The sequence below is a fragment of the Malaya genurostris genome, chromosome 2, assembly GCF_030247185.1.
Source record: "Malaya genurostris strain Urasoe2022 chromosome 2, Malgen_1.1, whole genome shotgun sequence".
Classification (NCBI taxonomy): domain Eukaryota; kingdom Metazoa; phylum Arthropoda; class Insecta; order Diptera; family Culicidae; genus Malaya; species Malaya genurostris.
Genome location: NC_080571.1, coordinates 228,249,663 through 228,263,458, shown reverse-complemented (window position 1 = coordinate 228,263,458; position 13,796 = coordinate 228,249,663). Strand labels below are relative to the sequence as shown.

At 37.2% G+C, this 13,796-nt stretch overlaps 1 protein-coding gene across 1 annotated transcript in view; it reads left to right on the top strand.

The window, feature by feature from the left end:
• LOC131427907 (serine/threonine-protein kinase meng-po) overlaps positions 1–11,961 on the top strand; it is a 104,041-nt gene extending 92,080 nt beyond the window's left edge. Inside the window, exons 2-3 of the mRNA XM_058591485.1 lie at positions 9,934–11,880; positions 11,943–11,961. Of these exons, the coding sequence (XP_058447468.1) occupies positions 9,934–11,349 (1,416 nt within the window). The 3' untranslated portion in view covers positions 11,350–11,880; positions 11,943–11,961. The remainder of the gene's footprint in view (positions 1–9,933; positions 11,881–11,942) is intronic.
• Positions 11,962–13,796: the final 1,835 nt, after the last annotated feature.

Below are 13,796 nucleotides of genomic sequence, written 5' to 3'. Positions count from 1 at the left end.
TCTGCTAAAAAGGTTAACCTAATTCCTTTTCAAAGGCCGTAATAATTAAGAAATCCGCCCAAAAAAACTTCGTTTATCTGTCGATTCCAGAACTCTGTCAAAACATTCAAAACTACTGCATGTACCGCAAAATTAGTGACGTAGATTAGCATTATAATTTCGTAGAGGTGCGATGAACAAGAACTCATTACGTGGTTATATACTAAATGCACTTGAAAATATTATTATAGTAGTATGTTTTTACTACATATTTGAGAATCATATGGATGTACTTGGAATGCATGCACTAAAGTTCAGTAATCTTATTTATTATTTGTATATTTTTGCATCACATCTATTGATGAAAGAAAATGAGGGCCTTTGTCGCCGATAAACGTTTTTTAATACCCAAGAGCAACTCAAACAAATGATAAGTGATAGTAATTAAACGTTGAATTTCCACAGAACAACCAGAACAATCCCGTTCATATTCCACGAATGATTAGAAAGTTGTTTGTCGAAGTAAATTTAATATCTGTATCACCTCATTCACATTCAACATTTGCAAAGTATTTTTTTATGCTCGAGAAATGATTGATTTTGATTTTAGATTAATAATAGTAAACGCAGGCCAGATTTTGCAATTCGATAATACAATACCACGAAAAGCGAAACGTCGAACAAAAAGAAATAAAAACATCTAGAAGGAAGGAAAGAGACAAAAAATTAAAAAATTGTATTTCCACTCACTAACAATTGGGTGCCATGGCCTTGCGTCGAAGCTACCACTTCCACTTCTACTTCAAAAGCGTAGGTTCGAAACTGCTTCATCTTTAACAAACATGTTCAATATAATTCCATGACTAATTTAGCCAATAAAGTATGCAATTTTCAGCTGCTCTCTCCCTCAATTTTTTTTATGGCTAATTTCATACGCCCAAATGTTGGCTATAAATACATTAAGTTTGTGATTCTATTTTTAGATCAGCACGACTAAATCGTAGTAATCAAAATTGGGTCCAAATAAACATCAAGAAAGAAATAGAGTATACACTAATATTCTTGTGGTATTGTTTTGGTATCTTTAATAGCTCAATTAGTTAAGAATTTGGTTTGAATGGTGTAAGTTTTTGGTATTCAGTTTTGATATTTTAGCTCTTAATTCAACCTTACCAATACCAAATAAAACTATTTAGCAGTTCTGAAAAAAATGGCATAATATGGTCTTCGTTTGATATTCTCTTCTGAACGGGAAGCACTTAAAAGACCATATACAGCATCCTTTTTCATGGCGTTTTGTGCAGTGAGATCAAACCTTTTCTCTTCTTTTATATAGAAGATATGCAATCACTGAGAAAATCAACTTTCGAATCGGTCATTATATACCATTGGAATAAGTTTATCAAGATAACCAAATTTCAGTTTATAAGTGTGTGTGCATGCAACATGAAGTCATTTTTCTCTAAGGTGGCTGGACGAATTATCCCAAATCTAGATTCAAATGAAAGATCTCTTGGTCCTATAGCCCGCTATTGGATATCACCTGCATCAAACGTCTCGATTTTCTCAAAGACTGCTGAACCAATTGGATTTAAGTCCCATCTACAAACCTTGGGTCTACGCGGAATCTTATTGTCGGCAGGATAGTATCACCAGCTATGCAATGGTTATTAGTTAGTAAGTTAGTATATAAGTTCCTTTTCCCCATTACACAATACAAGTAGGTTTATAATTTTCCCTACACAAAAATCACAGAATTGCGGAAGCAAATGATGTCTTAATGGTAATAACCAAATCATGTATATAATAGGGCTGAAAAGTCACCACCTGTGGCTGAATACCCAATTGATCTTAATAATGTAAATTTAACTCATATTTCAATAAATATTTATATATAAAAAACTATGCAATGGTCCTATACACTATGAAACAGCAGCGAAGTCTGTCGAAACAGAAGGTCAAATTTCACAACAGGAATATAATATCCAGTCCTTTTTGTTCGCGCCTTATGTAAACTGGTATGCTTGTATGAAAAGCGTCACAAGCTAGTTGATTGTTTTCATTTTTAAATTTACAGCCTAAAACTAAAATAAGTGCAAAAATAAGCCGACATTTGAATACCGTGCATGGAAAAATACTCAGCAACGGTTTTGGATCAATATCAAATTCGCATGTAAAACATTTACGTCTAATGAATTTTGCTTTCAATTGGTTCGAAGCTGTAATCATTTTGCCATGTTTTAGTTATTTTCCGTAAGCATGTATACTCATTAATCGCGTTCAAACGATAGTTTATTTTCGGAAAATGACGCACCTAAATAGCCTTGCCAATTTTCACGCGAATTATGAACTTATTATCTAACTCAAATCATTGCAATTTCAAATCCTTCGTCTATTAATATCAGTGGTCGAATAAATTCACCAAATCATTTTGTCTGCCTGGAATATCATTTGATCGCCTTCTTTGTTTAGATTTTCCTTTGCGATTACTGATAATCACATGGGAAAGAAAACACTTACGTCTCTAGCATGTATCACCGATGCAACAGAACGTTAGATCAATTCACACCAGGTCTTTCATTACTGTCATCATCAGCTGGTGGAGCGGCGTAATCATCAGGTGCTCAGATAGTGGACCTCCATTGGTGAGAGATGGGGGGTGCGTACTACACCCAGTCGACGCGACCATTCGAATCACCTCGCGTTTTCCGAAAGCGACACCGACACACACGCATACAAGTACAGGTATGTGTTTTGTGAGTCCTCCGAATAGGGAGAGGAATCTTCTATCGGGTGGAAACTGGAGCGACAGCGAGACGGTGTCGAACAAGCCGAGAACCGAGAAAGGTTTCGCGCCAATGCTCCAACCGCAGCGTACCGTGGATTCGCGCATTGGCGTCATCGGCTCGCTGTCAAGGGTACAAGTTGCCTTCACCTTCATTGCCAGCTCTGCCTGCCGTTTTGTAATCTGGATTGATGCTACCACAACGGTGTGGGGTTGCTGTTGATTCCGAGGTTGTGTCACGTGCACTCAGCTGATGATTACGGGCGAAGGATGTTCGATGACAGGAAACATTCGGCGGTAAAACATTAATGTAGATAAAAGGGTTCGGTATTGGGTTTCATTATGTAGCCACGTGAATATACAGAACTGTAAAATTTTGGTTTCACGAACGAAAAACGAATGCTTCATTAACTGATAATTCTGATTTTCTAATCTATTGATGGGTTTCGGTAATAACTAAACAGACTGAACTTATACTAATTATCGCATATCGGTTGTATTGCAGTGTATAAAACGACTTAGTACAAACAGATACGGATGGACGACGGGAAGATTGTAAGTCAATCAAAAAATATTTCCACTGACATGCGTCGTCTGCTTAATGTTAAAGTCTCCTCTAGTCCGGTTTCGTTTTGCGATCTGCAAATAGACCAGGGCCAAATTTGAATGCACTCTGATGAAACTGCAGGAATATTGAACGTCACGATTGTCGGTTCACAAGGCCTGAGGGAAGGCTGGTGAAATTAACCAATTAGAAGCGGAATTTCCACAGTAAAATAAAAGACGTATCAAAAGTTACATGTTGAAATCGAACTTTTCGCGCCAAATTCTCTAAAGGGCATGAGTGAATTAGCTTCATCTAATTGTGCATGCACTTTGAAAGATAGTGTGATGCAAAAGCTGTACCAAGTCTGACTCGTGCTTCGAGCTGCTTTCGGGATAAAAAATCGAAACTGGAGAGAAGCAGAACGAACCGCAACAGTTTTTGGGATCCGCCATCCTTCCATGGTGAGTCAGAGAACATTTTTTTATTGCTTTGATGCGGCGAGAAAATAAAATAAATTGATTTTATATGTACCGTATGGTAACAGTAAAGCCACCACCGTATGACCCATCCATGCGAGTGAAATTATATCGATAAAAATTATTTTTGTGTTGTGATTTTCGAAATTTGTGAAGTGTTTCCAATTAACGTGTTCATGAACTGGCATCTGCATGATGTATCTAATTTATTATGTCAAATTCTTTCGAGAACTTGTTCATTTTCATTAATTTTCGATCTTAGAATAATCGTGAATCGCTTGAATATCAAAAAACATCTGGATTATCCAGGTTACGTTGGTACGTATCGCTGCTGGTGGCCGCCTCCTTTTGCCCGTATAGGTTCATCTCTGAAAAAACGAAGTGAGTTCTAGGCCGCAGCTTTTGACCACAGCTTCCGAGACCGGAGTCCGAAGTACGGTATAGCCGAAGTCGTTTCGTGTGATCAATACGAATTCGATTTTAGGAGTATAGGAGGATGAGTGTGCAAAAATAGATAATCTAGAACGGAATAATATAAAAAAGCAGCAAATCAATCGAAACAGAACAACAATTTTTCTTATTTTGCAGAATTGTCTAGTTGATGACCTATGAAACTTACCTCATCATACTTTGTGTTGGAAGTACCAGAAATTTCAGTCCAAGAAACTAAATCGAAAAAGTTCAATTTCTCCCAGACAGCATTAAACCGACCTTTGTTACAAATGAAACACTTCATTGTCTCATATAATGCTACTGAATTTGAGCTGTTTCCGATTTCCGGTTCATGCGAATTTATAATTTTCACCTATTATTCAAATTGACGATGCAAAACACGTAACAAAACTTCAAAACTGGACCCCAAAATTTGGCCATCGAAGCCAAACGACAAGACATCGGTAATACCGGCACTCGGTTTCAAGTTCGGGAAGTACCGAAACAGTGGTCCTGTATCGAGTTACAAAGGATTATTTCATACTAAAAGTTATAGGAGGGGCGGTTTGATATTTGATCTCTGTAACTCCGGAACTGGAATTCGGATCCGGATACACGGAGAACGCGCAGATCGCAAACTTACAATATTGTAATTGTTATTTCACGTCCTAGTTGTTTCAACTAAAATGTTGTTGATTTAACTAACATATCTGTTGATTTTGTCATAACCATTCAGTCAAACGAATTTGCTGTATTCAAATGCTGTCACTTGGCGGAGAACGAAGACAGCAAAACGCAGAACAAAAATCCTCTTCATTTCACCAGAAACGTTTCATAGTAAAAATTTTCAATGGCAAATGAACGTAATTTATGTTAGTTATGTAGTGGCCGTTTCATGTAAGTGACAGTATGAAGAAGAATATAAGAGTTGTAAAACAAGTTTTCCATGCACTGTATAGATTTTCCTACGGTATAAATGTTTTACTTTAATCTGCGAGTAATGTATTTTCGAACAGTTCATGCCAATGTAATTAAAAACGCTTAAAACTTAAAAATTCACTGCTAAAGTGAAGTGGTACTATTGGTATTTTCTTTAAAGTGAATCTGTAGCATTAGGCTTATCAGCAACATTCTTAAAAACGGAATCAAAAAAGCTTTTTCAGCAAGCCATTCGGCAAGTGGAGGAGAAATTTCTTAATGCTCTGTGAACATTTTGCTGATTAATTCTCTCCCGGGAATTCTAATCTTTTGTTGCATTTCTATATCATCTGTGAGTTAAGTGACAAAGCTATAAGCAGCTCAAATTTCGTTGTTTAAGCGATGAACGACTAGCTGCCCCCCGCAAAACAAAGTCGTTGCATTACATTTCTTTTGTGGAATTTGGCCTTTCTGTTTCAACAGACTTGATAGCCGATTCATAGCGTACAGAATCATTGCATGGTTATTACTGTGATCCTACTGACACTAAGAATCTTTTTAGGTCGGGGCTTGAACCCACCGAAGAGAGTAGCAGTAAAAATTATTTATTGCAATAGGCGTCTTAAGTGTAAATAACGGAATAATTGGTTAAAGCAACTGAGACATTTTTTTTGCTTTCATGCATACAGGTAACTTTACTGGGATTGTGTCATTGCTCAGTTGCACGATTGACACCTCATTGAAATGTTTCATTTTCCGATTAGGGTGCATGTCATTGCTCAACGGCAACGTTTCATTACTCGTTTGTGGTGCGTGTCTTTGCTTGGTGTCATTGCTAAAATGCCAGCACGATAAATCACGTACTTACTTGAATTAATTTTGTCATGTTCATTTTGTGCTCGCAATATGGTGTCTGTTGAAAAACCTCGGTCAAACAACATAGGCCAAATCCTTTTTGACCCTTCTACGGTATTTATCACAGTGATTTTAGGGTAAATAGTTGCCCATTACTTTATCGACAGTTATGAAATGTAGCTAATTTTTATTATACTTTCAGATCTAATATTAGTATTAAGCAGAATTATAATTTATAAGTAAATGTACATTGTATATGTTTATTGAGTTTAGTAAATGTTTATTGAGTTTACTAAATAGCTCAACGAAACCAACCCTAAACAACTTATTTACATGACCAATTGGTATTACGCGAATTCTGTACACCAAAAGTTCAAAAGGTAAAACCTCTAGATTGTGTTCCAGCACATCAATCTTCTAAAAGTGGATTAACGAAATCACATCTTGAACTAGTTTAAGTTCCAGCTAAATGCATTCCTTAAGAAGCAAGACACTTTGCAAGCGTATGAGTAATGTCAACAATGTGTGCGTAAAATCAAATTTCTGCGCTATGTTTCCTGATTTAAATCAATAAATCTTCCATACGGTTGAAAAATAAACCCATCAGTTCATTTTGCTTAACCCTCAGGGTACGGACTGGGTTACCGTAACCCGAGCGAAATTTGAAAGAAGCGCCATACGAAGAGAAGTCGGCGAGGGGGGTCCGGACCAGGGGGGGGAAAATTTATAGGTACATACTATTAGAGGCCCAAGCGGCAGAGTCAGTCTCCGCTTTGTGTCCGAGCTAGACACATATAAACATTGTGCTCGGGTGTGGTACACCCAGTCCGTATCGAGCGTTACAAAATCCAAAATTTTCAAAAAAATTAAGTTTTAATTTTCGTCTGTTTGCCGCTGAGGAATAAAAAGGTAAGTAAGAATACGTACTCTTTACTTAATTTTGTAGATTCTAACCTCAAAATAACGCGTTGTACATGGTGTAAGCGAAGTATTGTAGTAGATCTCAATCACTTGAACGTACGTCTTATATCGAAATCTTTGCTGCTCGTAGTGAATTATAACACATTAAATTTTGTTTCTTGTAATTTTTTGGTAAAGAACACGCATTAAAAACATGGCAACGCGTCGAATCACTCGAAGCGTTGCTGCTTTGGAGGAGTTGTACAAGGAAAACGAGGAGGACAGCGTTACAGAGAATGAACGCGTATTTTCATTTTTCAAAAAAAAATATAGTTTTTGGAATAAATCAAAAAACCGTTATGGACATTTGTAAGAACTACTTTTTACCTTTCAAATGCGAGTTATACAATGTTAATATTTTTTTTTTCAAAAAGTTACAGCATTTTGAAAAAAAAAAACGTTTTTTACAATAAAAAATTCAAGACCCGTTCACATTTTTCATTATAATTTTTTTTCAATCAGTTAAATGATTAATCTGACAACTCTATTATATTCTTGAGACAATTTCACACGAAATAAAAAAAAATTATTCAAATTGACAAAGTACAGCTCGATATACACCCAATCAAAGTCGCCGGGTTAGGCTAACCCTGTCCGTACTGAACGTAACTTTTTTATAGTCCGTACCCTGAGGGTTAATTCTGTTCTATTCTGTTTTATGGTCCGATTTGGCTGTTTGCTAGTTCGATACGACTTGATTCCTTCCCGGAGTCGAGTTCTCCTCACGGTACTATGGGCAGCACCGAATTTTCTGGCCAAATCACGGTCCGACAGATTATGATTCCTCTTAATCGTCTTCAAAATCTTACCACGCAGTTTCCGGTCGACAGTTCCACTCCGACGATTGGCTTGAGGCTTCCGAATCGTCGTTAATGTTTCCTTATATCGTTTGATAACGCGCCATTTCCAAATAACTGTGCACAATTTTTTCCCTTCTTTCGGCTTCCATGTTGATTGTTTACAAAGTACAGTCGATTTGCGGAATGTCAAAAATCATACGTGAAGCTGACAAAATTCCCGACACGTGGGCGCCAAGAACTTCCAAACCCGTCCACCAGGAGCGCCACAATATGAGCAAAAGTTTGTTTCAATTCTAAATGAAGCAAGCTTTATACATTTACGTTTTAAGAAGGAGTATGTAACATATCGAATAAATCCCCTCCCGTGGTTGATGGGCTTGACGGTATTGCAAACATCATCAGATACAATCAATTTTCGTTACAATTTGATGAAGAAATGTGTTACAGCTTTTAGCTTCATTATTGAATTAAATGAACAAGATATGGAACGACTTGAATAAGATGCATTACGCTCCAACATCCGGGGTTGGAGAGGCCGGTAGGGCTTAACTGAGCTCTGTTTTATATTTCATTTTCATACTACCGGCCCGTATTACCAGTGTGAAGTGGAAATTAAATGGAGTGAACCAATCCTAATTGGGTTTCACACGATGACAGCCAAGGATGGCTTTTATCGTATCAAAGAGCGCTCACTGGCAACTCTTCACACGATTCAATCAGTGCCATCAAAGAGAGACGGATATTATCGCAACAACAAAAACCTGGCATGGCTCATTTAACATAGAATCGACACCAGTGCGAGTGCGAATTACTTTTGATGACATTTCTGAGAATCAAAGGTTAGCACGCTGCTGTGCTGCGTTTCGCGATCCGATTCTATGCAGGCAGTTGATAATTACGATAGAATCATTTTACTATTGCCGCTTCTTCTAACTATGTGCATATAACCTTTGTACAAGTTGTGTCTATGAAAATGTCTGTGAATTTTAAACGATATAATAATAATGTCTGTAAATGCTCCACACAAGGGTTTTGAAATATTGCAACCTAGTATGAGAATCACCGTTGAATCATCGATACGATTGTATGTATGCAATTATATATGTATTTTTGTATGTATATATGTAAGTGCAATATACATTATATATATATATAAAAAAAAAAACAAATACACGATGATGACGAAAACTACAACTAAATTCATAACATAGGACACAAACATGAACTCACATAACAACAATTTTATAAAATCTGTTTGAATCAGACAAAAAAACAGTGACCAAGTGGGCACCATAGCCTAGGAACGTCTGTGTGTTGATTTAAAATAGAAGTTCATAGAAGCAAATCTTATCAAGGGTCCAGTGTAGAACTGAAACAAGGGACTGCTGCCACTGTTACTACTTACAAAAAAAAGAAGGAGTATGTAACATATCGAATAAATCAATCCTTCATTAAAATAAGTGACTTAATTTTAATAAAGTAATACAATGTTTCCCAGCTATTCTAATTATTATCAACAAAACCTTTTTGTTATCAATTGCTCAACTGTCGATTATATCATATATGTTAACGGTACCCCCCTTTATCTCAGCTCCAGTAGTCATCTCTAATACGAAAACCATAATAAGTTGATTGAAATTCGAGTAATCGGCAAAATAGCGCAAACATAGCGACTCTATTAATAAGATGATTATTGGTACAATAGTACTATGTGTTTTTTTTGTTTGACACATGGTTTACGACTCCTAGCCACATGTTATAACGCAAAAAGTTAATTGCCATGCATTGTTCGAGAATCCAATAATGGAACAAAAGGACGTGTGTTTCCATATTCCATTGAATTGTTCGCTCCATTTCAATTTATACTTCATGCAGACTTCCCGTTCCACAATCGACTGTATGGCAACGAAGACAATAGTGGGAGTGTTTCATTCGACAAAATTAGCTCACTTCAGTCCCAATTTATTCAATCGAATGACATTACTGCTGGATTTTCTAAGAATGTAAGCGAAAGTGTGTTGTTATAGAACCTTTATAAGATAAAATTATTTGTTTTTTCAAGGAAACAGGGAACATACATTTTCTCAAGCCTATTTTATACGTGGAAGCTTTTGGAAATTTATGACTGTTGTAACTGCTGTACAACATATTCATGTGAAACCTTTTTTCTCCTATTTACAGATGAAAAATATACCGAGAACCATCGTGATGAAACTATCCGAGAGCAAATCCGACACATCAATAATAACCAACCTGTACAAATCGATCAACCACAACTACCGAAGGCTGTCCAACACGAGTAGCGTGTTGCACCGTATTCCGGAAATGGACATAGCCTTCATGAACATCAGCGATGAATACGACATCGAGAAAACCATCGCAGAAGGTTGTTTTGCGAAGGTCTACCTAGCTCACCACCGACCAACCGGGACCACTGTTGTGCTCAAAGCAATACACACGGAACTAACTACCCTGAAAGAATTTATCAAAGAATTTCACTACAACTATCAGCTCAGTCATCATCCAAACATTCTTAGCTGCTATCAAGTTAAATTCCAGACAAACGAATATTACGTCTATGCTCAAGAACACGCACCGTTCGGAGATTTGGCAGCGAATGTCGGTGCCAATGGGCTGCAGGAGTCAAGTTGCAAAAAGATTGCAGAGCAACTTAGTTCCGCACTGGGATTCATGCACCTGAAAATGCTGGTACACCGTGACCTGAAGCTGGAGAACATTCTAGTGTTTACACCGGATTTCTCTCGCATTAAGCTGTGCGATTTTGGAACGACCACCCGCGAAGGCATACTAGTCAGTAAGAACAATAAAACATGGATATCATTCCTACCACCAGAAGTATTAGAGGTTGTGAAAAACGAGCGGTTTATATGCAAATCATCGGCTGACTCGTGGCAATTTGGTATCATACTCTACGTCTGTCTGATAGGTTCGACACCGTGGAAATCGGCTGATTGGGTTCGTGATCCCAAATATTCCGGCTTTATGAAGTACCAGAAACGTGAAACTACCAAAATTCCGGATAATTTCCGACGATTTACTCCTCGTCTGTTGCGAGCATTCCGGCGAATCTTTGATCACAACGAGGAGGATCGCGCCAAAGTGAGTGATATTATGAAATACATGAAGAATAAATGGCTGGACAATAAGATAACCACTTCCAAGTCCACGTCGAATATTGCAAGCAATATCCTACAGCAACCGTCTTCCGATCAGGACTCAATCAAATACATCAACCACCGGGAAAGTCGCAATTCGTTCGATGGCCGTTTGCGTGCCCGAAGAATGACCAGTGTCGGAGGATTGACACCGGAACCGACGCCAACGTTCGGTGCCGACCAGGACACGGTTCGTAACAAAGTTCTCGAATGGCTCGAAACAAACGACCTCAATCGACAGGACAGCATGGATGATGTGGTGGATTTTTCATTCTGGAACAAAAACGATTCAAAGTCCTATCACTACTCAAAGCGTGAATCTATAATCGGATCGACTTCAGTGACGACCTCTACGACACTAACGACGTCCAGTTTGACGAGGGAGGCTAGCAGCGTACGCAGCCGGCATCGCTTTAAGTAGATTAGTGCGAACCCTCATTGCCGTTCAATGTAAGTCAACTGACCATAGGTCAGTCCCCATTAGCTAGTTAGTACATCTGGAAGTGCAGCACAAGACCGAATAAAACTAAATCCTCCCTTTTCCCCGCCACTTCTGCGTCTGTTGACCGGAGAAACATAGATAGTACATGTGATTACATTAATTATGTGTGTGATACAATGGAGAACATAACCAAAGCCAGCAAATAAGCGTAGATGGTACAACAGAGAAAACATAGTTTGTTAGACTTTTAGCAGGTGATAGCAAGTTTAGGAGAATACATATTTATAGATGATGACTTGGAAGGGCTGTTTGCGATTGTAAGTAAAAAGATCGTAATGTTGAACATTTAATAATTGTTTCCATTCAATGTTATGTTAATATACATCTGGAGAGCGATAACCCTGTAATGTATTAGAAAACATTTGTAAACGTCTTTGAAATAGATTTAGTACAATCTAGATTTTGATGCGATGAAACTAGAAGTTTATGAATAAAAAAATCAGAAATCAGGTATTCCAAAAATTGGGTCTCTCTTCGATTGAAAGAAATAATTTTTCCATCGTTTCTTGTAGTTCGATCATCATAAGAACAACCAAGCAGGTAAGTTAACTGGCCTGGGACAGTCATATGTCCGAATCCCATTTCAAAATATTTCGATCGCAACAACTGTCTGGTATCTTGAGAATCGACTACGAAATCGGTCGATGCAGAAGGTCCATGTCTTATTGAGGTTTTTCTTCAGGTGAGTTACCTTAGAAGCTACGACAGAGTAGAAGGGGATAATGTTGGAAAATACTTCTGCTACGTTTCGACATGCTTGAAACTTTTTTTAGATGTTAGAAACGATAAATTACTATCGAAATAACAAAAGTTACTTTTTTTGGCTCTTTGAAATTTGGGGGATAATGTTGTGATAATCATACCAAAATGTATCCGTATTAGTCACAAACGTTATTATTAACAAAAAACCAAAACACAAAAACTAGAATGTAGATTTACGGCGAAGTTACGAAAATTAAAAAAAAAACAAGTATATGATAAACTCCAACAGAATCATTTTAACGATGACTCATACATCTACGTTTGATTGCAGTCTTGGCCAGCTATACTTATGACTAGTAATTTGCTTCATTAATTCAGTCATTCATAATTCACAACATTTCCCTCTTCTACTATACTATGTACTTTGACAGTAAATCGAAGATTACTTCGAATTTGCATTATATCTGCTTTTAATTTATCAGTCAGTTCTGTATCTTTGGAACATTTGAATTTTCATTGGATTTTAAGAGAGCTTACATAACCTAAAAATTAAAAAAAAAAAAAGTGTTGAGCCACATTTAGATGATATTATGTATATCGTCTCACGACAAAAAGTCTAACTGCAAATTACAGTTTCTCTTTGATTACTTTTCCTTTCATGTATTAGATAGGATAAACGCATAACTTTCAAGTCAAAACAACAAGCTTTTGATTTGTATCGAAATCTTCGAAGTAACTAAGTACATCGTAACAATCGAAAGAGAAAGTAAACAAGGAGGATCAGTCGGTGTTGAACAGTCGTTCGCACCGCACGCGTATAGCTCTTGGCTCCTGGAATTTTTTTTCTGGCTACCTAGAGTTTCATTGATTCAAGGCTTCAGTCTTTTTCAAGGCTACCTGAATCACTAACTAAGTGACTAAGTGATACAAAGAGTGATATTAGAGTGACTAAGTGATACAAAGAGTGATATTAGAGTGACTAAGAAATTAATCAGCCTTTTTTAAGGCTAGCTAGGAGTCTAATCGAAGACTAATTTAGCCTAGTTAATTTAATTTAAAATTTCATTCATTTCAAAAATGCCTGCGTCCAACCGGAAAGGCAACAAGCCGAATGCTAAAAATAATTCAATACGGAATAAATCACAATCCGTTATTCAACATTTTTCTAATAACATTCACGATATTATAGAATCTGAATGTAAAAATAAAAGACAACGGACGGATTTCCCTTCCGCCGATCCTATGCCGTCTAACAATATTTACGAGATTCTTCCTGAATCCGATTGTAGCGACATAGAAGAAAATTCTTCAAAAATTCCCAAAATGGACGCTTGTCGTTCTGGGAAGAAACATCAATCTATGCCACCAGTGACGGTGATGATTTCCGACTTCAAAGCATTCCGTACTGAGCTTTCTACTTTTCTCCCGGAAGTAAAAGTCTCATTTCAAATCGGACGAAGAGGAGAATGTCGAGTCTTGGTGGATGGATTGGAAGATTACGAAAGTCTTATTCGATATTTGTCCGAAAAACTTCATAAATTTTATTCATATGATATAAAATCAGACAGACCTTTCAAGGCTGTCTTGAAAGGATTATCAAATGATCAAAGTATTGATGAAATTAAAAATGAACTAAAAGAATTGCTTGGTTTTGCCCCTTCCCA